The sequence below is a fragment of the Apis florea genome, unplaced genomic scaffold (assembly GCF_048593485.1).
Source record: "Apis florea isolate Af1SG1 unplaced genomic scaffold, ASM4859348v1 contig_3370_pilon, whole genome shotgun sequence".
Classification (NCBI taxonomy): Eukaryota; Metazoa; Arthropoda; class Insecta; order Hymenoptera; family Apidae; genus Apis; species Apis florea.
Genome location: NW_028256747.1, coordinates 315,144 through 335,576, shown reverse-complemented (window position 1 = coordinate 335,576; position 20,433 = coordinate 315,144). Strand labels below are relative to the sequence as shown.

The following is a 20,433-nucleotide window of genomic DNA, read 5'->3' as shown; positions in this document are numbered from 1 at the left end:
TTCTCGAGACTGGGTCCCTGCGTTCACGTACGTCGGCGTGCGTCGCATAAATCGCGCGGAATAACCCACCAAACTCCTCCTACGTTCGATGGAAACCACGAGTCGTGGCCGAGAATACGAGAACGTGGCCGAGAATACGAGAACGGGCCTGTTCCATTCCCTTCGCCTGGCCTGGAGAAGAAAAAAGGGTATCGGCAAAGAAGGCGCGGTGGAAAGCGCGATTACCGGCGGAACCGGCGGGCGGAATTCCAGAACGAGGAAAGAGCAGTCGTAGGACAATGGGAGGGAAAGCAATTCCCAACCGTGCTGGACCAGGCTGGAAGGAGAGGAAGGAGGAGCAGGAGGAGGGAGAGCCAGAGGGAGGGTGGAAGTCAGCTCTCTGGGAATGTCAGCTCGATTCCTCCTTCCTTTTTGCTCGAAACGGATTCAAGAGCGAGCGTTGTAACCTACCATTCCAAGTCGATGCGCACAAACCTCTCCCCCTCCTCCTCGGATTTTAATCGAATCGAATAAAACGAGTCCGATCGAATCCATCCGCGTCTCCTTCTTCCAGTTCCTTCCTCCTCGGATCCTCCTTGTTTCCCACTCTCCACCCTCTTTTTTGCCCCGTACCTTCCTTCGATCCGTCCCGTATCCGCGACAGGACTCGTCCTCCAGACGACGAGGACGAGGACAAGACAAGAAGGACTCGGTCCTCGAAGAAAAAAGGAAAGGGGACGGATAAGAAAAAGAAGAAGAAGGAGAAGAAGAAGAAAAGAGTCCCTCCTCCTCCCCAACATCGACTTTCGGCGATGTCCTCTGGTTTGCGCGGAACAAACGCTTCGAGCCGTCCTCCTCTTTTTTTCTTAATTTACCCAGACTTTGTTGAAAGACGTCGGCAAATAACTTCACTCGCGTTTTAAGGATTCATGAACCACCATGAGAGAAGAGGAGGCCGCCTTTCGACGTTTTCTTTTTTCCTTCTTTTTTTTTTTTTTTTTTTCCCGAGGAAAGGGCGCACTTTTACTCGATACCCTTTCCCTCCCTCCCCTTTGCTTCTCGTCCCCCGCTTTTTGTGCACAGCAAACGACCTTGCTCTTGAAAATGATTCTTCCCGAACTGGATGCCGCCGGCTCTTCACCAAGCTTCTGGTCCATCGCTGTTTACCACCGCTCAGCTTTCGCCGCGAGCCCCTTCTTTCCCGCTCTCCTCCTTGCGGAGGGAGAGAGGAGAAGAGAGAGGAGGAGGAGGAGGAGGAGTCGATATAAACCGCGTCGTAGGAATCCGCCGCCGCTGCCGCCGCCGCCGCCGCCCCCTAAAAGTATTTACCGATATCGAATGAAATTTGCATGCGTAACCGAGGAAGAAAACGCGGAGGGGCGGAGGGAAACGGTTAAATTATTCGCAAGCACCGTGATCGATTCGCGCACAATTTCTGTTTCAGGGATCAGCGAGGCGAGCGTGCAACTCCAGCAGCCCAAGCTACCCTCCGCGATCCGTGTGGGAGGCGAGATTGAACTTCGATGTCACGTCGACGGCTCCGGGGACATCAAGTACGAGTGGTTCAGGTTCGTTACATAACTTGCACGTTTGTTTAACCGTGCCGCGGAATAACAGCTTGATAATCCTCCGCCAACTGACTCCTCCTCTCCGCTGAACTTCAATCTCGCGTCTCGTAACTGACACCCGTCGTTTACGCAACTACCCTTGAATTATTATCAAGCGACATTTCCCTTTCACCCCCCCCCTCTCTCTCTCTCTCTCTCTCCACTCTCCACGCCCCTGCGCTTTTCACCTCGCCCTTGCGAGTTTACAACCCTTCTCGCGTCGACATCTCGACGAGATGTCCTCCCAACCTTTCCTCTATCGATGAAAAAAAAACTCATCCGTCCGCTCGAAACCTTGCCTCTTCCTACGCTCGTGGATGAATTCGTATTCGTGGCATTTCGCAGAAATCGCGAGCCGGTGGTGAGGAGCGATCGGATCGAGATCAAGAAGAAGAAGCTGCACGTGCATCGAGCCGTGGCCGAGGACAGCGGGATGTACAACTGTCTGGCGAAGAACGACGCCGGCTCCTCCCCGAAAATGGAAAGCTTCCCCCTGATCGTCTCGAGCAACGAGACCGCCTCGGTCAAGGTCGTTCCAAGGGACCTGATCGCGAAGAGGGGCGAGCCGGCTGTCCTCCACTGCGTGTTCGAGGATGCCGACTCGGTGCAGTGGTTCTTCAAGGACATGGGCCCGCTCGAGACAGACGACGAGAGGACCGTGTTCGAGAATGGCACGTTGGTCATACGATCGGCCGAGCACAGGGACCAAGGCTTCTATTCCTGCCACGGTGATCGGGGAGAGACTACCATCAGCTACACGGTCGATCTTCAAATAGCTTGTAAGCTTGATAATCGAATCGAATATTTCGCGACGAAGCAAGCGTAAGTAGTGGTGGTCGAAGACACCGTCGTCGTTGTTGTTGTTGTTGTTGCGTTCCCAGATTTGATGAACCTTTCCGCGGCCTCGTTCGAACCCCTGTTGTCGAACCAAGTGGCCGTGGTTGGCGAGGAGCAGGAGTTGCAAGTCAGCTGTTTGGAACCATCCGGCCTCCCGTCTCCGAGGGTCTATTGGAGGGATCCCAAGGGGCACATTATAAGCGACTCCGGCCCTGTTCGCGTTCAGGATAACACGCTCATCGTCGCGAAGGCGAGGATAGGCGAGGATGACGGCAATTACACTTGCGTCGCCGAGAATATGGCCGGGGAGACCGATATTTCCGCCCAAGTGGTCATCTCGAGTAAGAGATATGATGTCGTCGTTAACCCCGTTGTAATGTTAACCCTTTCGCTTTGCATAAGATGCAGATACACAGATGTATATCTTTCTCTGGGATATTTGTAGCATTTCCTTCAAAGCAACTCGAATTGTGCGAAGCGTAAACGCGGCCGTTGATCTTTCTCGGGCACCGTTCAGCGATTCATGTAGAATATATTCGTATGAAAAACACATAAAACTCGAGTTACAAAATCGTTCTTTTCTTGTCCAGCTCCACCGACGTTGATAAGCTCGCCCGAGAGTCTAAGCGTGATGGAGGGTGACTCCGTGACGATGACGTGCTCCTATTCCGGCATGGACGCGCCTGTGACCCACGTTCGTTGGCTGAAGGACGGGGAGCCTCTGAAAGAGAGCGGCGGGCCGACGAGGCACCGAGTAACCGATCACCACGGCAACGTGACCCTGCACTTGAAGAGCGCCGACCTGTCCGACAAGGGCGGTTACACGTGCGAGATAACCACGAAAGGCTTCCCGTCGATATTTTCGGAACGAGCCAGCCTCACTGTCGAGGAGAAGCTCAAGTTCTCCCCGCAACCGGTGGACAAGCGGCTCGAGCTTGGCTCCACGGCCAAAGTGCCTTGCAAGTCTCAGGGCGCCACTAATCCCACGGTGAAGTGGATCAAAGAGGGGTCAGGCGAAGAATTCCCGAAGCACGTGCAAGATATCAATGGAACTCTCCATTTCAATGGAGTTCTCGAGGAAGACAAGGGTCGGTACACGTGCATAGCCAGCAATGCCCAAGGATCGATCAACCACACCATCAGTATCGACGTAGTCAGTGAGTGTCTCCTCTCCCTCTCTCTCTCTCTCTCTCTCTCTCTTCCTCTCTATTCCTCTTCTTTCGATCTTTCAGCCTGAATCTCTCGATCGATTGTTCCAGTTGCGCCAAAGTTTACCATCCAACCGCAAAATCCGACTGAGGCGATCGAGGGATACCCGGTGATGTTGCACTGCGCGGCCGAAGGTGATCCCAAACCGACCATCCAATGGGACAGGGACTCTCGAATGAACAATCTGAACAATTCTCGATTCGAGGTGCTCGGGAACGGAAGTTTGTATATAAAGGAGGTGTACATGAGCGACGAGGGAAAGTACGGATGCACGGCCGGGAACAGCGGCGGTTTGAAGAGGGAAGAAGTTCAGTTGAACGTGAAAGGTAAGTAAGCGGTCTGGCTCTCCGTCATCCTTTTCCCCAAAAGGATCATCGATTCCCTCGGGGTGAGAATACAAGACAAGAGAGTATCGAGATCGAAAGGATACACACATATCGACGATCTGTTTCCACAGCCGGTGACACGTACAGATTCGACATGGATTTGGAAGTGGGTGACAACGGGTCTATGATGACGAAGACGATCACGATCACTTTGAGCGCGGCCGCGGCCTATATGGTGTTGGTAGTGGGTCTAATGCTGTACTGTCGTTACCGACGTCGTCGCAGGAAGCAGCAGTATCTCCAAGAGCAGGCAGAAGGTATCTATCTCCTCCGATCGCTGAACGAAACCGTTTCAGACTTCGCGCCGTTGTAAGTGAAAATAATCCGATGTATTCATGATCGCGCAGAAAAACTGGAGAACGGAGAGGTCCAGGAGGAACAGACCGAGCTGAAAGAGACCAGCTCCAGCAAGATGAACTCGACGGCGAATAAGAAAAAGGAGAATCGCGACTCTTCCCACAATAAGAGCGACGGGGCGGACACGGCTCAGAGCCAGAGCAGCAACCAGTCCAAGAAGTCCAAGTCGAATTACGACAAGATCGCCGTGTCCCGTGGCAACTTGAAAGAATTGAAACCGCTTGGCCGGGGCGAGTTCGGCGAGGTATACTCGACCAAGTATCAAGCGGACGGCGACAAAGAGAGCCTGGTGATGGTGAAGAGTTTGATCAACACCAAGGACGAGATCGCTCTCCAAGAGTTCAAACGTCACCTGGATCTTCTCCACAAGTTGAACCACGAGAACGTGGTGAAACTGATCGGTCTGTGCCGCGAGGAGGAACCGGACTACATGATCCTCGAGTACACCGATTGGGGCGATCTCAAGCAATTCCTGATCGCCTCGCGCAAGGACAACACCTCGAGCCCCACGCACGAGTCGAAACCACCGCGAGCGCCCCAACTCTCCGTCGCGCAGATCCTCTCCCTGTCCAACCAGGCGGCCAAAGGGTTGAAGCACCTCGCCGACACCCGCCTCGTCCACAAGGACATAGCCGCCCGAAACTGTCTGATCGCCAGCAACCTGACCATCAAGATCTCGTTGCCCTGCATGACCAAAGAACCGTACCAACAGGAATACACCAAGCACCGAAACCAAGTGATCCCGTTGAGATGGCTGCCCTACGAGGCGGTCTACGAGGACGAATATTCGACCAAGAGCGACGTGTACTCGTTCTCTTGCCTCGTATGGGAGATGTTCCATCAGGGTGAGTTGCCGTTCAACAAGATGAACGACGAGTCGGTGTTGACCGCGCTCAAAGCTCAAACCCTCGCGTGGAAGCCGCACAAGGCCGCGCCGCCCGCTTTGCAAGAACTTCAAGCTCAATGTTGGGCCAACGACCCAAGGGAGAGACCGACGTTCGACGAGGTCGTCTCGAAAATAGGTGAAATTGTCGTCGACAGTTGTCTCTAGATTTGATGATCGACGACGCCACGAGGCTCTAAATCGAGGGTCTACCTCGACAGGGATAATAATCGCGCGGTTGCTTTATCCACACCACGGTTTGGTGAATAACAATCGTCCCCAGACACGCCAGTCCATCGACGATTCCGCCCGATCCATTACTCGTGTCCGCGGTATTCTCTCGCGTCCATTAGGTCGGTAAGGATATAATATAATTTATTTCTCACAAAAGAAAAGAAAAGGAAAAGAAAAGAAAAGAAAAAAAAAAAAAAGAAAGGGATCCGCTCCAATGACTGTTAACGTCGGATTTAATTAACACGATTGATCACGTACGATCCGCTACAAATATTATACGACTGTAAACGCAATATTTAATATTCAATATCAGTGTAAACGATAGATATATCGATCACAGCACATCGAATATTCGTAAGATACGCTATACTATATAGTGTCGTTTTTTTTTTTTTTTCCTTTTTTTTTTCCATCGACACGAAAATCCGCAAGCTATATATACATAGAGGAGTGTGAATGCATCATCGTTGCAAGAAAGTACCACGACCATATCAACGTTGAACGAATGACGACGATTTTTATATCCCGCCTAATTCACGTCTAATTCACAACTATTGTATTTCCCGTTAAGGTTCTAAGGCTTAAGGATTATTTATAGCGTCTACACTTGGCGTCTTGTGCGAGAGAGAGAGACACGTACATAATATATAAATATTATACATATAACGTGTGCGTAACAGGGGATAAGATGATTAGGTGAGCAAATATCGTTGCTCGCGTATATCGAATATCGAACTCGGTGTTTCGGAGGAATCGTGGACCGTTGGCCACGGGTCATCTTGTGTGGCGCAACGCGATAAGAAAAGGGGGAGGAAAATAGCCAGGAACGATTGCTCGATGTCGACTCGAACAAGATAAAAAAAAAAAAAAAAACAAAACGGCCTTGTACATACCGTGTAAGCTTAAGTTTGTTCGTTAAGTAACAAATCGCGAGATTCGAGTTTTTCATTTTTCATAGAGAGAGAGAGAGAGAGAGAGAGAGAGAGAGAGAGAGAGAGAGAGATGAGAAAGTGAGAGAGAGAGGGAGAGAAAGAGAGAGAGAGATATTTAAAAGAGGATCGCAACGCTACCGTTCTCATTGTTTCTTGTTTCCTTTTTTTGTTCGATCTTTGGAAAATCTTTGTGTGCTTGTCAATATTATAAATAAGAACGCTATATAAGATGACTTTACGTCGGGTCACGTCGAAATTCAAGAATCTACCTGCCTTTCTCGAGAACATATCCAAAAGTCTGCGTCGTCTGTTTGAATACGCATCGCGAAATTCACTTCGTGCCAACAAAATTCACTTCGTTCCGTTTCTTCTTCATTCGATTCTTTCGAATCGAAGAATCTTCGACTTCGTTCGAAGATTTGATTCTCGACTCGGACAATTTATTATCCGTTTAGTCTCTGTTTTCTCTGATATCTCATTCACGAAGGAACGAACGATTCGAAAGAATCACGAGCCGCGCGAACAAGTTTTTTCTTTCTTTCTTTTTTCTTTCACAGGATTAGTAAAGGGATTATAGATCACGGTTTTACAATTCGGAAAGAATATTCGATATAACGATTGCGTCAGGGCGAGGATGCATTCGAGAAATAATCTCGAGAGTGTTATTTCTTTCGAGAGAGGAAATCGTGTTGAGAATCGACCTTTTCGATAAATGCTAAAGTTAATGGTTAGACAGTGGAAATTAATCTCGAACGATCTCCATTCTCAATGCAAGATGAGATATATCCAATTAATAAGAAAGTATCTCTCGAGAATTTTATTCTCAGGTGTATCCGTGTCCTTAGATATTATGTGCTATTTCGGATACGATACTACGATCATTATAATAATAATAATAATAATAATAATAATAATAATAATAATAATAATAATAATAATAATAATAATAATTCGCGCAAAAGATCGCGCGTGTATACACGACGTACAGAGCTGGCTGTCTTGAAATTGAAACATCGATAGTAATTGATAATGACCGTTCTCTTCGATCGATCTGTCGATACTGGCTCGTATACGAGGGAAGATTGATCAGTATTCGAAGTTATCCTCAGCTCTGTATACGTTCACGCAATATATTATGTATCATATACGCATATAGATGTACGAGACAGTAAGATAAACACTGCCAATGAGTAATCTCTGTAATGTTAAACGTTCACATAATCATAGCGAATACGACCATTCCCTAATTTAATGCACCCTTGTCGCATCGAAGATATTTGTATGTAGGAAAAGGGGAGGGGATCTTTTCCCCCGTGCCTACGTAAATTCATAATTTTGCAAGGGCGTCTCGAACGTTGTCGTCGATTTTTTTTATACTTTTATATATTTTCATCGCGCACACTCCTTTTTATCAATATAGATTCTTGAATTGGGATCACACTGTATTTTAATTAATTAATTAATTCTAAAATTCCATCCTCGAGATAAAATTTGCATTTTACTTTGAAAAATCATTTTGACTGTGCTCTTTAAAGTTTAAAATCCGTTGTGTCAGGGGATAAAATTTTTGTCGGAAAAAATTACGAATCTCATCACTTTTTCTCCCCTCTTAATATAATCGAAGCCTCTTTGATCTCTTTGATAAGCAAGTAATCGACAAGAAAGTAATCGATCGATCAGCGACAACGTTCGCGATTGCGCTGGCAAAAGCGTCCGGCCTGAATTTTCAAATGCTTCCTAAATGTTCGCAGTATACGCCAAGAAATATTCTTGTAATATAAACATTAAAAATACGTTAGGAACATACCTTGCAGCAAACCTTGACTGGCGGTTCGTAATCGTTGCAAGGCAAAGTTAGTCACGAGTTATCACGGATCTAACCGATGCTGATATCATTCGCCGATCGAATTTCCCGGGTTCTCGGTCGTCGACCCGTCGATTTTTCTCGTCGTCTCTCGAGAAAATTCGTTCTGAACTCGTTTCTCCTGCGTTTTTCGCAATTTGATCACACCTGAACAATACATGGAATACTAGGATTTTCTCATTATCGATTCGACTCGTAAGTAAGATAAGTAAATGTTGCGCGTTTCAGTTTTTGCAGGACATTCGTGACTTCGCTTCACCGATTGATTTCGGAACAACGATTTTCGGTTCGCGAAATAAGACGAAGGATTGACGTGGTTGACACACCGTCGCCGAACAAACGCTGCGCCAGTAATTTTTAACGAAGCGACCTAATTACGTCTAATGTCTAGTCATACACGGTGAGAAAAGTGTTAAGCGAGCAGCGAACTCAAGATCCATTTTTACACGACGTTTTTCATATCCCTAGGCGTTTTGTAATCGATTTCTTTTTTACAATATTTTGTAAATATTTGTACTTTTTTATCTACATCGTACTTACGAATCTTTGAAATAGTATATGCTACGATTAAATAAAGGTGGATAAAAAAAAAATGGAAATTCTGTGTGTGCGTTGATTTATTTCATATCGCATCGTTCGCCAAAAGTTTGAAATCAAGCGTTTAAAAAGAAAATGATTAATTTGGAAAATTTTTCTTTTTTTTCTTTCGAAGCGATTTCAAACTTTTGCCAATTGTATGCACTACCTTTCTCACTACCTTTCTGCGCAAAATTCCTTGATCCCTTGGTCTTGGACAACAGACGAAGAATCGATGATGAAGAAAAAGGAATCGACGAAGAAAGAAGGAGACGCGGCTGTTTTATTACCTAATCAAATTTATTTTTACTTAATATTTCGTGGTACAGTCTATGTCTATTATGATATATAAAATAACGTAGTCGTCGAATGTAAATGGGTAAAACGAAAGAACGTTTCGTAACGCTGACTGAACAAGCGCCCGGAAAATAAAATCGAGTCAGAGGCAGTCGTACTGTGTGATTATTCGATACTTTATGTATATTTATATTTATATATTTATATATATATTTCGTATATGTATAGGAAATCAACGTGTATACGAAGAGAAAACCGATAAACGCAGTTTGACGCGAAGAGTATGTTTAGTAATATTTATATATTTATATATAAAGTCTAATGAATTACTTAATCCGTTACTTAGTACTTAATTCATTAATATAGTAGCAGCCTCACTCTCTAAATAGTACTAAATATAATAATGGTATAATGCGGTAATTATCGTTAATATAGATTATTAACATTATAAATAATCATCGTCAGAATCGTATAATAAACAATAGTACAAGGTGTTTTTTGTGATTTTAGTGTTTTTTTTTTTTTTTCTTTCTTTAAATGTTATCATATAGTAATAATCACAATAGCGTATTCTGAAAAATAGATCAGGGTCCCGTGGGCAGAGAGCGGAGTACCTCTGTTTTTTATACATACCAAGCTACGATTCTTTCTTTCTTTCTTTCTTTCTCTCTCTCTCTCTCTCTCTCTCTCTCTCTCTCTCTCTCTTCTTTCTTTTAAACCTGATTAAGCCTCGAGTGGCTCGAGCGTAGAGAGCTTTTGTCCACGATTCGAATATACCATCCCCGCACCCGATCGATTCGCGAATAGTATACGGTCAAGTGGATATCCCGGAATACCGATCGATCATCGAAACCCAACGATCCAACGACGGAGCTTTGCCCTTTGAACGCGATAGCAGTGATAACGGTAACAATGCTGTCGTCGTTAACTGTCGTCACTCGTGTTAGTCGTAAATAGTCGTAGTAATCAATAATATATCGCATCTATATAATATATCGTTCATTAAACGCGAAATCGAGGTTCGTTGAATGGAAAAAAATTCACGCACTCTCTTTCTCTCTCTCTCTCTCTCGTTTTCTCTCGTTTTTCACGCATTTGTTTTTCGAGCATCGAACGGTACAGGGATCACCTTTGCGATCACCCCTTTCGAAATACGATTTGGAAAAAAGAAAGAAAATATTCGTCGAAAACGTCGAAGAATCGGCGAGGGGCGAGGAAAAGTCGGTCGAAAACGGGGATGGGACTTCGATCGTGGATCGACGAGTTTGTCACGATTAATTAGTAGTTGTGTTGTCACGATCGCGTGTTCGTCTTCGATCAAAATTGTTTAGAAGAAAAAAAAAAAAAAAAATGTACAAAAGGAATCTATGGTATCCGATGGTCGGTGCCACGCGCTTATTTCATCCGATTCCCGACATTTCGTTCCTCGCTCACGCACTCTTTTCCCCAACAACTTGATTCCCTTCCGCCTCTCCCTCTTGTCCGCCTCTCTTGTTTTCGCTTTTTAATCGCGTCTCTGCCGCTCTGCCTAGGGAACCCACTATAACAGGGCACTATGAACAGCAGTCTGCTGGCTAAGTGACTTTCCGAATCTACAATCGCTCCTCTTCATTTTCTCTCCCTCGCTCGCCACCCTCTTATTCTTCTCTCTCGTTCTCTCACTCTCATTCACGCACTCACTCATTCTCTCTCTCTCTCTCTCTCTCTCTCTTCCTCTCACAATAACACCACGTTCTCTCTTCCATTCCTCCCGCTCGATCTTTCCTGCCTCGGCTCGCCTTCGCTCCTTCCTTCCTTCCTTCCTTCCTTCTCGCAGATTCATTTTTCCCTCTTTTCTTTCGCCACGAATGCCTCGCCTTCTTCTTTTTCTTAATAGCGAACTATGTCAGGCATAACAGACGCAATACGGTAATGGAAACGAATCCCTTCTTTCCCTCGCGTTTTCATTCATCCTTGTTACACCCACGCATACCGAGAAGAATTCTCGTCTCAAGGAAAGAAAGTGTCGCGAAACGCGTCTTTAGCGATCGTCGCAACGAGACCGGGGAAGGTTAACGACACCGTGGAAAATCCATCCTTCTCGCTATTGAATTAAAATCGGGTCAACAATCGTTTCTGCCAGTTATTATATACCATATTCTTATAGAAATATCGTCCGATCGTTCTTGGAAGATAGCGAAATCGAGCCGAAATCATCGTCCTTCCCTATCCCCTCCCCAACATCCGTCTATCCGGAATCCACAAAAGCACTCGTTGCCAGCATGCTTCTCCTCTATGTCAGCATTCACACTACGTGTCAGCCGATAGTAAATCACTACTGTACCTTTTTTTCGCGTTATGATATTTTTTTTTTTTTTTTTACTTTACTTTTTTAATCATTATTATTATTATTATTATTATTATTATTATTATTATTATTATTATTTTTTGTTCGTTAATATTAGACGTGCCGTGTCTCTATCGTCAACCTACTGCGAAAAAAACTACTTACCACTCTTCCATTTCATCTCAGTCTCTCTCTCTCTCTCTCTCTCTCTCTCGATCCCTTTCAATCTCAATCGCGATCTCTCGCCCAATCTCTCCCTCTCATTCTGTCTCCATCTTCCATTCTCTTGCAGCATAACGATCTCTCTCTCTCTCTCTCTCTCGTTTTCAATTCACGGTTCACTCCTCGGTAATCCTCAGTATTTCACCGCGTTACATAATCATCTCCTGCGTTTATAAAGAGTATTATATAATATCATTCTCGTGTCGTTACAATATAATTATCGGCAATAATATACCTTCGGTATTAATGCAATATCGTTATTATTAGTATTATTAATATTATTATTATTAATTATTATTCTCATTCCCCCCGGTACTGTACTCTTTTAAAATCGATCCGACCACCCGCGAACTTTTTATCCCACCAATGGTGGGATCCCAATGGTCCCGGGTGGTCGCCGTGAACAAATGGAATTTTTATCGCGCTATCGAAACGTCGCGCCAAAAATTTTCGCTCCTCCCTTTTCTTCTCGTTCTCTCTCATTCTTTCAACGAAATTCCACGCATAAACTACTAGCGTACAACTCACACAACACACGCATTCTCCCCATTCTCTCCCCCTCTCGATCGTCGTTTCGAATGGTGTTCTCACTAATAAATTACTGCGAGTCGCACGATCGTGCGCGATAATAATATTAAGTCAAAGGCCCCCTCCCATATCCAATTTTTCATTCGTGACTCTCGCCACGCAAAATTTCACCCGTCAGTCAGTCCATGTTTCCTCTGTCCTCTGGACGATTGCGGTTTGTAGCCCGTTGTTTCTTCTTTCTTTCTTTCTTTCTTTCTTTCTTTTTTTCCACGGTGAAAAAATCGGGAAGAGGAGAACTCGCAGACGCGACAAGTTTGAAAAAGATTGCGACAGAAACGACTGAAAAATTATGCCGTTGATTCCGTTCTAATTGACAATGGATGCAATTACGCGCTGCCTAGAGGACAAGAAACACGAGATCTCGCGCGACTGCGGGGTAAATCAAGGGCGGGGGAGGGAAACACGAGAGGCTGATCGATCTGAAACGTTGATAAAAGAGCCAGCCCTTATGGCGAGGGCAAAATTTCTACGAATTAATACGATACTTTTCTTCTTCTTTTTTTTTTTTTTTTTCTTACAAACGACGCACAAAGGCCCTCGACGAATCGATCAATCGACCCAACGTTTTTACCCTCGAACAACAAATGGTTTACGAATCGCGTTTACGCGTCGACGAAACACGCGGCAGAGTCACAGTCTTCTACTTTAACAGTCGCGTTTTCTTTTTTTTTTTTTTTTTTCCTCTTTTCTTTTCTTTTTACAATAGCTTCGCTCTATAAATAGAAACTCGACTCGTTCTGTTCAATCCTCTCTTCTTTTTTCTCGCTCCTTTCTCTTTCCTCTCCCTCTCACATCGACATTCGACGAATCGCACGATCTCGCGAAATATTTTGTTGCGAAGGGATAGCAGGGCCGCGCCGCTCGCCCTCCTCTCCCCCCTTCTTTTTCTCTCTCGCTTGCTTTCGCTCTCTCTCTCTCTCTCTCTCTCTCTCTCTCTCTCTCTCGCTCTATCAGTTACAAGTAAAAAATAGCGTAAACGGCACTGTATTAGGAAGAAGCAAAATACGTGTTACGTTCTCGTTACGTTTATCGTTGATAAATACTATTAGTGTTCATTTTGTTTCGCCCTTTAAAAATCCTCTGGTAAATCGCGATCGCGTTTATTACTTTAGTTAACAGTATTGATTATTACTTGGTAGTTAATCGGTAATTATTAATTATTAGCGTTTTACATGCGGTGATTAGTGCTCGCTCGTGTATCAAGTACGCGTAAACGAGAGCCCGTGCCGCGTTTATGAATTTCATTTCATTTCGTTCATATTCTTTTTTTCCTTTCCTTTTCTTTTTCTTCGGAGGGGGACTCGGGGCATCCATTTTTGGTACCGGGCTCTCGTCATCATACTCTCTCCAACTCCACTCTCACGCACGCTTCTTCTCGCTCTCTTTCTCTCTCTTTCTCTCTCTCTCTCTCTCTCTCGTTTACTTTTTCTCTGGAAAAATCAAAAGGAAACGGAAGAAGAGAAATGAAAAAAGAAGGATGTGATCGTGTATATGCAGACTATGTATACGTGGTTATATACGCACTCGCTCTCTCTCCTCCCTCTCTCTCTCTCGTTCGCTCTCGTTCTTCCACTCACTCTCTTTAAGCCTTGCATTCTCCACTCCTTTTTTTTTTAACTCTCCGTCTCGATTCTCGCATTCTTCTTTTTCTCTTTTTTTTTTCTTTTTTTTCTTCTTTTTCTTTTTTTTTTCTTTCTTTTTCTTTCTTTAGTTTCTCACTTAATTACAAAGCACGAAAAAAAGGGGGGCGGAGACTGGTCGCTTCGTGGACACTCGTCTCGATCGATCTTCTAAAGTGAGGGGAGATGAGGCGCGAATGATATAATATATATAACATATATATATATATATCGACGTTCGCCTCGATTCGAGGGATTTTTATTATTTCTCGGCTCGAGAAATATCGACGAAGAGGGAGAGGGGATGAGGGAAGGGGAGGGGAGTAGATCGATGCCGATCGATGAATGATCACGAAGCGGCTAAGCTGACCACCCTTTTCTGCGAGTGGCTCAACGCTAGTAGTTCAAATTTCATAACGTTAGGTACTAATGTATTCTCTCTCTCTCTCTCTCTCTCTCTCTCTCTCTCTCTCTCTCTCTCTCTCTCTCTCTCATTCTTCTCTTATTCCATTCTCTCGGCTCTCGTTCTTAATCCGGTTTCTTAATCTTTCTCATTCACATTTCGAGCCACTTACAAATTCGTACAACTTCGCCTATCATGTAAAACTATGACGTCTAAAATGTTCGAATTAACACTAGATCCTCGATATAGTAATCAGATCGGATAAATTAATAGTCGTTAATAACCGTGTATGTATCCAACTAGGCTAGACTTCGACGGAAAAATATATTTATAAAAAGTTATAATATTAATATACGTTTCAAGCGTTCTATATATATATATATATTTTATTTATATTTATATTTATATTTATTTATATTTATATTTATATATATATTTATATATATATATATATACCGTTCGCTAATCCTCTACTTACGTCTAAGCTTTCATCATCAAAAACTCTTGTCTCTCATACATGCTGCGATCATCTAATCGGAGCCGTTTCCCCTCAAACGGGGAAGACCCCGTACGTTTAACTAATTTTTTTTTCTTTTTCCTCAATTTATAATCGTAATAACTGGCTAAACTTTTCACGATCAAGCACACGCGCATTCTCTCGTCATCTATCTTTCTCCTTTTTTCTTTTTTTTTTTTTAATCTTTCAACTCCTTATTCTTTCTTTCTCCTTCTATTCTTTCGTTTCGTTTTTCGCTCTCCCGTTAAAAATAAATACCGTTTAAAATCGGTAAAGTAATCAAGAAACAAATAAACGAAAAGAAGAAGAAAAGGAAGGAAGAGTAAAAGAAAAAAAAAAAGAATGTCAACTTATCGAGCGACTGAGAAATAAAATAATGCATGAAACTCGATAAACTCAAATTTGTCCCGAATATTTCTTCGTTTCTTCGTGACTCGCGTATTACATTATTTCCGGTTTCTTAACGAAAAGAAGTTCAGTTAATCGAAAAAGATTAGGAGGAAAAAAAAAAAGAAAAAAAAAAAGGAAAAAAGAAAAAAGAAAAATTCGTCCACGCAACTAACGACATCGCGAATCAAATCTTCCTTTTTTGTTTCTTTTTTTCTTTCTTTCTTTTTTTTTCTTTCTTTTTTTTTTTTATTTTTGTTTCTTGGATGGAATCCGTTCCTTATTGGCTTAAACAACACGAACGCGCGAGCTCCTTTGAACACGTTTAACACGAATCTCTGTAAACGTCTCCCCCTCCCCATTTTTGTCCCTTTTTAACTCTTATTAGAAGTATCAACGTTCGATTATAAATATCGTTAAGATTATCATAAAAATTCTGATTTTTTTCTCTCGTTTATCATTATCTTCTCTCTCTCTCTCTCCCTCCCTCCCTTCACCCCTCCCTCTCTTCGATTATCCCTGCCATCATCCTCTTATTGTTCCAAATTTCACGTTGCTCGACAATAAAAATGCTCGTCCCGAAAAAAAAAAAAAAAATATCTCTCCAAACGATTTCGAAATCGTTACAGCAACCGCTTTCTCTCCTCTCGCATCCATTCATCCATTACTCGATTCCAACACGTGGCGCGCGATTCGATCTTTCTCTCCTTCGTTACGCTTCATTCCGTTCCACGATCATCCCTCGATCATCAACCGTCCATCTTCCGCGAGCGAAACCGTTGTACCATTCTCCCTTCCTTCACCCCTCCCTTCGCTCAATGCAAATAAGAAGGCCTACAACACGACGGGTAATGCAGGGAGAAATGCAATTTAAAACAATGGCATCGATCAGGGCATTTTCGTATAGGTTCTCGCTATAAACGCGGAACCGCAACTTGAATCAATCAATCCTCGCGATTCTTTAACAAGGAAATCATCGAACGAGAAATGAAAAGTGAAAAGAACGTTGAAAAGAAGGGTGAAAGAGGATCTCTCTCTCACTGTTTCTCCGACTGTTTCTCTATTTCATACATCCGATTTTTGTGCGGGGGGTCAGCAATCCCTTAACGATTATTATTATTATTACTTTTTTAATTTTTTTTTTTTCTTTTCCATTTTGTGCGCCTCTATGATACAATCATCAATCATCATCGCAACGACCAACGGTGCCCTAGTATAAGTAATATCTTTGGTATCGTGCCTGAGTCTTCCATTCGCAAGAAGGATCACTAAGGGATTTTCTTTTTTTCTTCTTTTTCTTTTTCTTTAGTAGAATCTTATAATCGGATAAAACGCGCGAACTCGGTTTTATTACTTCTTTTTTTTTTTTTTTTTTCCTTTTTTTTCTTTTTCTCTCTTCTAGTATCGTCGTATCAAACTTAGAAAACGTCCATTCCTCTCCGACAAAGTGAAAACAAGCCGATTAAAAATACTCTACCTACACCGGAGGTGTACAATTAGATATTTTGCAACGACGAGAAGTGTCGGGTCGATAAATACATGGCAGCTTCGAAACGCGCGCACTTGTATCTACGCGCGCGCGCGTATGTGTGTTTGTGTGTGTGTGTGTGTGTGATAACGTGTGTGTGTGTGTGTATATATATAAATCGAGTCTCCCCTTTCTTTTTTTTTCCCCCTTGTCAACCTGTTTCGTTTCACGCGCAGGATGGACGACGCCTTGCATCCTCCTTCTTTCTTGGACGCATGCGAACAACAGTCTTTTGCCAGGAACGTGTATGAATCCCGCAGGCCCTTGCGTTGATTATCATTATTATCATTATCATTATTATTATTATTATTATTATTATTAATATTATTATTATTACTATTATTATTACTATTATTATTATTATTATTATTATTTCTCTTTCTCTCTTTTTTCTTCTTCTTTTTTTTTTTTTTTTTTTTTTTTTCATTTCTTCTTCAGGAGAAGGAGAAGAAAGGCGCTCTTCTTGTCGTTTGCACCGTGAAACGTGGCCAAACGTTCCTCCCTCCTCGTGTTATTTCGAAATTTGTACTGTCGACAAAAAAAGGAAACCGTGTTCGTCGATGCCGATCTAACATTTGGTTACTCTAAAGATGAACGGATGGTGGAGGCCCGCGCCCTCTTCTTCTTTTTTTTTTTTTCTTTTTTTTCTTTTTTTCTCCAGGGATTCTTTTCAGTCTTACCATTGTTGAGGGGAGGCGGTGTGAAGCGGCGGGCCTTTATTCGTTATTTTTTTTTTTCTCTCTCTCTCTCTCTCTCTCCTTTTCAATCGAAAAAAGAGTCGATCGGGGGTCTTTCGACCGATTATTATACTCGTATATAATTCGTATGAAAAAACGCCGTTGTTTAACAAACATTTTTGTTGTTAAAAATCCTCGTGTAAAATCCGGTGTAATTGTGTGCGTGTCGAACAAGAACGGAGAAATGATAATAAAATGAGAAAGTGAACGAAGGCGGCTTGTGACGACTCTCTCGCTCGATTGTTCACAGAATCAGGAATCATTTTTAACTCGTGGTTTAAAAGTGATTTAACTCGATGATCAGACGACGATGCGTCTCGAAGAGGATGAACAAGAGGAGGAAAAATATCGGAATCGTTGAATCGAGATTAATTTTTTTGAGGGGGAGGGGGGAGAGAGGAAAAAAGCGATTGTTTCGTGAACAGCACGGCCGTTGAATTCTTGTGAACAAAGGATCGTCGAGTTTTCATCGCCGCCATCCATCATCGTTTCTTAGTTGAAATTCGTCGAAGAGAGTGATACTGTACATCTCTCCTCACCGTTTTTCTCTTTCTTTCTCTCTCACTCTCTCTCTCACGCGTACACAAACACACACTCTCGTTCTCTCTCTCTCTCTCTCTCTCTCGCTCGCTCGCTTCCTTTCGCTCTCTCGCTTTCTCTCCCGCTTTCTCTCAAACGCCTAGAAAAACACCTCGTCATATATAGTATATATCACATACGCGTTACTTCTAAACACACTGAAATAAGAAGCACTTTAAGATAGATGTCTACGTGTCAACCATCGGGCCCAGATTCACAGATGGACTGATTCTCGTTTCCTTCTTCCTTTACACACACATCACTGCAGCTCATAGAACTCTTTTTTATTAAACTCCTTCGTATATGTTATTTGTTTCTTCTCTCTCTCTCTCTCTCTCTTTATCTCTTTTTTCTTGTATATAACGTGAATTATTTACATGCAAGTCCTATATGCCTCCTTCCTTCCTTCCTTCCTTCCTTCCTTCCTTCCTTCCTCCTCTCTGGCTAATTCTCTTAATGTCGTCTCCTAAATTAACACCTCCTCTTTTAAACATCTCACACACGCACGCTCTCTCTCTTCTTCTCTTCTTTCTCTCTCTCTCTCTCTCTCTCTCTCTCGCTCTATCATCTCTCTGTATTACGTATATGTGCAGGTGGTGAAACGCGCGTTTCCGAAACGTACGAGAAAAATTAGGAATCCGTGGGAATCTCTCGGCGGTAACTCCGTTTCCGTCAAACTGCCCGACACTCGAAGAGAGTCTTGCCTGATTAACCAACACATCGTGCCTCGTGGCGACGTGACGATCTCCGCGATTTTATCCGTTGATCGTGTGAGTGTATTTGTGTGTGTGTGTGTGTGTGTGTGTGTGTGTGTGTGCGTATGTATGGCACACGGTGCCGTGACTACGAAGTCCAATGGTTATTATATATCTCCTTTCCTTTCTCGACCGAAAATTCTCGTTGAGAACGTTGATGAAGAGCAAGAACAAGATCGTTAAACAATCGCGCGCGATCCCTTAATTTTTTTTTATTCGAGGCACGCGGTAGTATTACGCGAACAATAATGGCACTGGTCAATCACTCGCGTTTAAATATTATTACAACATTATTAGAAAAATCGCAAGTCGAGTCCGACGATAGTCTCTTTTAATTGACTTCACGAGAAGTAACCTTTGTCGTAATACTACGCGCGGTATCGTCGATAGTAGTAATAGTAATAGTAATAGTAATAATAATAATAATAATAATAATATAGTAATAGTAATAATAATAATAATAATAATAATAATAATAATATATTAATAAACGATCGTTAAAACGGCGGAGATCGCCACGATTCCATCGCGAACGATTCGACGCACCATCCCGTCGATCAACGCGCCTTCGTCTCAATCGTCCTTCCTCTTTTCCAAGGAATAACATATATACTATATATATATATATTTCTCTCTTCTTCTTCTCAGGATCTTCCTCGACGAAGCGTGGTGGTTGGTGGTTACTATCGCTCGTTGATCCTGGAGCGGATCGACTGGCCCCGGCCGATTCCGAGAGCGGGAGCGCAAGGAACGAAAGGAGACGAAAAAGAAGGGAAAGTTTTCAAGAAATGATCGAGAATCCAAGAACTGTCGGTCGATCGATCGATCGATCGATCGGGAGGGGGGGGGGGGGGGGCGGAGGATGGGAACACGCTACTATACAGGATCGGGACGCGCGGCTGGGCTGTAGAACGGCGTCCCAGCGGCTGGCGTCGCGTAACAAGAAGCGGAGTACGACGGCGGCGGTGACGCCGACGTGGTCGACGACGACTATGATCGATAGATGTAGCTGCAGGGCGGTGTCGGCGGCGGGGGCGAGCCACCGCCGCTCATGGCGATCGGTACGAGGGTCGGCGAGGGTGACGAGGAGGGAGGAGACGGGGAACTGGACGAAACGCTCGAGGGTGGCGAGGGCGACTCGAGCGCCCTCGGCCCCGCGAGCTCGCGGTTCGACTGTCCCCCAGACGTCACAGCGCGACTACTCCTTGCCGCCGTGGTCGCGTTGTGCCGGTTGCGCGCTGGCCGCCCTAAGCTCCGGTGGCGGCCACCTCCCTCCTCGCTCGTTTCTCAGAGATAAACCTTCTTCACGCTGCGGGTGGTCGCGAACCCGTCGTTGCGCCGATACGCGTCGCCCTGGTGCGAGCGCAGGGTGCCGAAGTTGTCCCTCGCCCCGCGGAACCCGTACCCGTCCGGGAACTGGAACAGCGTCTCCGTCGGGGTCGGCGGCGGTTTACGCATCGTCCCCTTCGGCGAGTGGAGCTTCGGCGGCTGCGGGACCAGCACCGGCTCCGCGTACGTCACCTCCTCCTGGGGCAATAATTTCGGCTCGGGCGCTAGCCTGCTGCAATGTTCCGCCCAGGATTAATAACGCAACCAGGGAGAAGAGTTTAC

At 44.2% G+C, this 20,433-nt stretch overlaps 2 protein-coding genes across 4 annotated transcripts in view; one reads left to right on the top strand and one right to left on the bottom strand.

Annotated features, from left to right (window-relative positions):
* The window catches only part of LOC100868606 (tyrosine-protein kinase-like otk), a 50,356-nt gene extending 41,475 nt beyond the window's left edge, over nt 1-8,881 (top strand). The window contains exons 3-9 of the mRNA XM_086912245.1: nt 1,424-1,547; nt 1,932-2,365; nt 2,468-2,764; nt 3,014-3,580; nt 3,683-3,958; nt 4,090-4,275; nt 4,366-8,881. Of these exons, the coding sequence (XP_086768371.1) occupies nt 1,424-1,547; nt 1,932-2,365; nt 2,468-2,764; nt 3,014-3,580; nt 3,683-3,958; nt 4,090-4,275; nt 4,366-5,426 (2,945 nt within the window). The 3' untranslated portion in view covers nt 5,427-8,881. The remainder of the gene's footprint in view (nt 1-1,423; nt 1,548-1,931; nt 2,366-2,467; nt 2,765-3,013; nt 3,581-3,682; nt 3,959-4,089; nt 4,276-4,365) is intronic.
* Nucleotides 8,882-9,143: 262 nt separating this feature from the next.
* Nucleotides 9,144-20,433, bottom strand: part of Sema1a (semaphorin 1a) — a 163,367-nt gene continuing 152,077 nt past the window's right edge. For 2 of the 3 annotated variants that reach the window (XM_086912259.1, XM_086912260.1), the window contains exon 10: nt 9,144-20,383. In XM_086912259.1, coding sequence (XP_086768385.1) covers nt 20,110-20,383 — 274 coding nt within the window. In that variant the 3' untranslated portion in view covers nt 9,144-20,109. The remainder of the gene's footprint in view (nt 20,384-20,433) is intronic. The other variant, XM_086912261.1, reaches the window with a different exon arrangement.